General features: G+C 34.8%; 1 protein-coding gene across 1 annotated transcript in view; it reads right to left on the bottom strand.

Annotated features, from left to right (window-relative positions):
* Positions 1–279: 279 nt before the first annotated feature.
* ARHGEF10L (Rho guanine nucleotide exchange factor 10 like) overlaps positions 280–6,000 on the bottom strand; it is a 278,910-nt gene continuing 273,189 nt past the window's right edge. Inside the window, 1 exon segment of the mRNA XM_053690269.1 lies at positions 280–1,315. Within this exon segment, the coding sequence (XP_053546244.1) occupies positions 783–1,315 (533 nt within the window). The 3' untranslated portion in view covers positions 280–782.

The raw sequence follows: 6,000 nt of genomic DNA, 5'->3' as shown, positions 1-6,000 counted from the left end.
CCATTGTAAAGGACTTCTAAGCAGCAAATCAGTATGTCTGTCCCAGGACAGGCAAGGGAGTGAGCTTTGTGCACACTCATCTTATTTCCCTATTCAGTTTAAGGAAGTTTATTATGAAATCTCATGAGTAAATGAGTTCATGACCTCAGCACTGCTGATGCTGATTGTCTGCTGTTTTTTACCTGCAACTGGACAGCAGCTGAAATATAACTTTTTACACAGAACTTACTCTGATGAGCTGAGGAAATTGTGAGGTAAAAATATCTTCCTTTTTTACATAGAGATGCTCAGGTGATATTTTCCTGTAAGCTTTTCATAGCTATACTGCATCAGTTTCAAGTGATTTAGCAAATAAGTATTATGTCCCTTTAAGTAACAAATTTCCTACAAATTTGAACTTTATTACCCTGCACATCTGTGGACTCAAGTCACAGTACAACTGATATCTATCTTACCTCTGCTGTATGAAGGTACAGCTCACAATTATTATTGATCCAACTTTTATAAGCGTCACAACGGCTATATCTACAACCCTATTAGTTATTTCAGTGTTTACTTGAAGCAGAATAGTTATTCCAGTAGTAATGCGTGATTGTTAGTTTGCTCTCTGATAATAATGAATTCCAAGTTGAGACCATGATGCAGAGATCAATTTGATGTGATAGAAAAAATAAACTTTGTTGTAAACATTCCTGACTACCAAATGACAATGTATCATTTTTACAGCATAAAGAAATTGTTCATGTTCATAAGACCCAAGAGGGTGATAAAAATACTGAATGCTATAGAATTAAAGGCAGCTGCCACATCAACAATGTGCTGTCCATGTCTCCTGTCTGGGGGCTACTTGGCGATGGATGAAAGCTCTGGTACCCAGTTCCTCCTGAAATTACAACTAGAGAGGTTATCTCCTTGCGATGAGCATCTCTGCTGCTTGGTCGGTTCCTAAACCACACATCAGGATCATCTGCCATCTCATAAATGGAGCCATCCTCTTCATTGGTTTCAAGAGTACCACTCTCTAGCTTGGAGCCTTCCTTGGCAGAGAGATGGTGGCCAGGAAGGTGAGATGTTCCCCGTAGACGGTACTGGAGCAGTATTCCTTTCAAACGAAAGGGAGGCTGGTTGTCTTGGGAAATGTCTTGAGACGGTCCTTCCTGAGCATCTTCTTTAGAGTCCAGAGTTCCATCACTTCCACTGATATCTTCTCTAGAATCAGAATCAGTCTTTAGCGCTTCTGGAGCCATCGCGCTGATGGCAATAGTGAGAAAATTCACCGGCCCAAGATGACCATTCAGGGAGACCATCCCTTTACCTTGTGGGAGACAGAAATACCGAGGGTGTCAGGACAGATGCAGATGTATTGGTTTACATGAACATATTCTGCAGCTAAAGAGATATAGAATGGTCCTGTAACCCATATATTATAATTATCTCTTATGTGTAAAACACTGAAAGCGGACTAAAAAAATGTAAATAAAGAAATACTGGTTTTATGAATATAATTAGACTAGATAGCCCCTGCTGCTTTAGTCTACCCATACATCATTTTTACTGCCATTTCTTTCTAACGCATAATCATATTCTGATGTGCTGAGCAGTAGAGATACAACAATACAAGGAGACTAATAAATAACATGACATACTGATAAGGATGGACATACTGCTAGAGGTTTGCTTAATAATTTTGTTAAAGTAGCTTCATTATAAAAAAGTGATGCAGCATAGCTGTAAAAAGCTGACTAGAAAATATTACCTGAACATCTCTATGTAAAAAAGAAAGATATTTTACCTGAAAATGTCCTAAGTATTCACATCCCATTGCAAGGGACTTTAAGCTGCTTATTAGTATGTCTGTCCCGGGACAGCTAAGGGAGTGAGCCTTGTGCACTCTCATGTTATTTCCCTATTTAGTTTAAGGAAGTTTACTATGAAATCTCATGAGAGTTAAGTCAAATCTCATGAGATCACAGTAAATGAGTTCACGACCTCAGCACTACTGATGCTGATTGGCTGCTGTTCATTTCTTCATTTTTATTTTTTTTACCTGCAGCTGGGCAGCAGCTGAAGTATAACTTTTTACACAGCACCTACTCTGCTGAGCTGTGGAATTGTGAGGTAAAATATCTTCTTTTTTTACATAGAGATGCTCAGGTGATATTTTCCTTTCAGCTTTTAACAGTTATACTGCATCAGTTTCAAGTGATTTAGCATATGAGTATTATGTCCCTTTAAAGGAACATTAAAGGATATTGGAAGGCAATACTTAAATGATCTAATTCATTTAAAATCTTATTATGCATATAGATAACTATGTCCTCAGTTTATGAAGTTGTATAACCACCTTCGGGGGCAGTTTTGGAGAAGGCTCGCTCAAGCTAACTTGCAACTGAAAATGATGAAGCGCCAATCTTATGTGCAGCTTCTTAACCTGTCTGCAACCTCAGATGTGGGTGTCAGACAAACCAGACTTATTCATCTGAGATGCAGTGTTTATTTCTGTCAGCCAATGCTTGCTCGGAGGCCTCCTGTGTGGGAACATAGTCTGCTCACAAATTGCTAAATCGGGGCCTCTTTTGTTTATTTTCTGCAAAGAGGTTAAACACAAACTCATGATGAAACACTATGCATTGGCGCTCCTGAGCAGGACACAGCCAATGAGCCATTCAGAAGTGTCATATGCCTGTATCCACCAATCACCAGCTTAATATTGCTCAGAAGAATCTAGGCATGAGCTTAAAGGGACAGTTTACTCAAAAATGTTCTCCCCTTTAATTTGTTCCCAATGATCCACTTTACCTGCTGGAGTGTATTAAATTGTTTACAAGTATTTCCATTGCCCTTATATTGGCATTTGAATTAGTTTATTTAGCCTGTGGTTTCCCCACCCATCCTGAAAGTTTTTGGCCTCGAGGTCATGCTATGTTAACACAGCCAATAGAAGAAATTACACTCCCAGTGGGGTATAGAAGAAATAAGGTAATAAAATGTAAATTTTCTATTGTTCTCTCCAAGTATTGGTGATTGGTTTATGGACAGATATAAGATTAAAAAGCATGTATATGTACACAATGTGATAAAGTAATGAGATCTGATTATACCTACAGATATAAAATAAAGACACATGTATATGTACTCAATGTGATACAGTAATGAGATCTGATTATACCTACAGATATAAGATAAAGAAGCAGGTATATGTACACAATGTGATACAGTAATGAGATCTGATTATACCTACAGATATAAGATAAAGACATGTATATGTACACAATGTGATACAGTAATGAGATCTGATTATACCTACAGATATAAGATAAAGACACATGTATATGTACACAATGTGATACAGTAATGATATCTGATTATACCTACATATATAAGATAAAGACACATGTATATGTACACAATGTGATACAGTAATGAGATCTGATTATACCTACAGATATAAGATAGACACATGTATATGTACACAATGTGATACAGTAATGAGATCTGATTATACCTATAGATATAAGATACAGACACATGTATATGTACATAATGTGATACAGTAATGAGATCTGATTATACCTACAGATATAAGATAAAGACACATGTATATGTACACAATGTGATACAGTAATGAGATCTGATTATACCTACAGATATAAGATACAGACACATGTATATGTACACAATACAGTAATGAGATCTGATTATACCTACAGATATAAGATAAAGACACATGTATATGTACACAATGTGATAAAGTAATGAGATCTGATTATACCTACAGATATAAGATAAAGACACATGTATATGTACACAATGTGATACAGTAATGAGATCTGATTATACCTACAGATATAAGATAAAGACACATGTATATGTACACAATGTGATACAGTAATGAGATCTGATTATACCTACAGATATAAGATAAAGACACATGTATATGTACACAATGTGATAAAGTAATGAGATCTGATTATACCTACAGATATAAGATACAGACACATGTATATGTACACAGTGTGATACAGTAATGAGATCTGATTATACCTACAGATATAAGATAAAGACACATGTATATGTACACAATATGATACAGTAATGAGATCTGATTATACCTACAGATATAAGATAAAGACACATGTATATGTACACAATGTGATACAGTAATGAGATCTGATTATACCTACAGATATAATATACAGACACATGTATATGTACACAATGTGATACAGTAATGAGATCTGATTACACCTACAGATATAAGATAAAGACACATGTATATGTACGCAATGTGATACAGTAATGAGATCTGATTATACCTACAGATATAAGATAAAGACACATGTATATGTACACAATGTGATACAGTAATGAGATCTGATTATACCTACAGATATAAGATACAGACACATGTATATGTACACAATGTGATACAGTAATGAGATCTGATTACACCTACAGATATAAGATAAAGACACATGTATATGTACACAATGTGATATAGTAATGAGATCTGATTATACCTACAGATATAAGATAAAGACGCATGTATATGTACACAATGTGATAAAGTAATGAGATCTGATTCTACCTACATATATAAGATAAAGACACATGTATATGTACACAATGTGATAAAGTAATGAGATCTGATTATACCTACAGATATAAGATAAAGAAGCAGGTATATGTACACAATGTGATAAAGTAATGAGATCTGATTATACCTACAGATATAAGATAAAGACACATGTATATGTACACAATGTGATAAAGTAATGAGATCTGATTATACCTACAGATATAAGATAAAGAAGCATATATATGTACACAATGTGATACAGTAATGAGATCTGATTATACCTACAGATATAAGATAAAGACACATGTATATGTACACAATGTGATACAGTAATGAGATCTGATTATACCTACAGATATAAGATAAAGACACATGTATATGTACACAATGTGATACAGTAATGAGATCTGATTATACCTACAGATATAAGATAAAGACACATGTATATGTACACAATGTGATACAGTAATGAGATCTGATTATACCTACAGATATAAGATTAAAAAGCATGTATATGTACACAATGTGATAAAGTAATGAGATCTGATTATACCTACAGATATAAGATAAATACACATGTATATGTACACAATGTGATACAGTAATGAGATCTGATTATACCTACAGATATAAGATTAAAAAGCATGTATATGTACACAATGTGATACAGTAATGAGATCTGATTATACCTACAGATATAAGATTAAAAAGCATGTATATGTACACAATGTGATAAAGTAATGAGATCTGATTATACCTACAAGCTCTACCCATTTTGTTAGGTTGTGGCTTCAAAACACAAAGTCAGCTAATTCATATACACAAATAAGCCTTAAAGAAGCAAATCTCATACATTTTAAACTCTGCAGCTGGTAAAAAAAAGTAATAGGAAACACATTAAGAGAAAATCAATTTTATAGTATACTGTCCCTTTAACTATGGTGGTGTTTCCATTGTTGTTGTAAACTGGTGGTGACATAAAACATCTTCAAAGACTTTAAGGGAGATACTTGTTACCACAAGTTTACACGGTTTACAACAGCAATGGAAACAAGGCCCATGTGTTTAATAAATACACTTAAAAGGCCATCCAGCACACTTTAAAAAGCAAACAAATTAAATTATTAAAAAAGGACCCTTTTTAAAAATGTTTTATTAGTGGCACGTGCACCCTCATGGGTGCTGATTAGTTTGCTAGCCTTCACTTAGTAGTGGCACATGCACGCTCATGGGTGCTGATTAGTTTGCTAGCCTTCATTTATTAGAGGCACGTCCAAGCTCATGGGTGCTAATTAGTTTGCTAGCCTTCATTTATTAGAGGCACGTGCAAGCTCATGGGTGCTAATTAGTTTGCTAGCCTTCATTTATTAGAGGCACGTGCAAGTTCATGGGTGCTAATTAGTTTGCTAGCCTTCATTTAT

This window comes from Bombina bombina, chromosome 8, assembly GCF_027579735.1.
Source record: "Bombina bombina isolate aBomBom1 chromosome 8, aBomBom1.pri, whole genome shotgun sequence".
NCBI classification, from domain to species: domain Eukaryota; kingdom Metazoa; phylum Chordata; class Amphibia; order Anura; family Bombinatoridae; genus Bombina; species Bombina bombina.
This window is presented reverse-complemented; position numbering and strand designations above follow the sequence as displayed.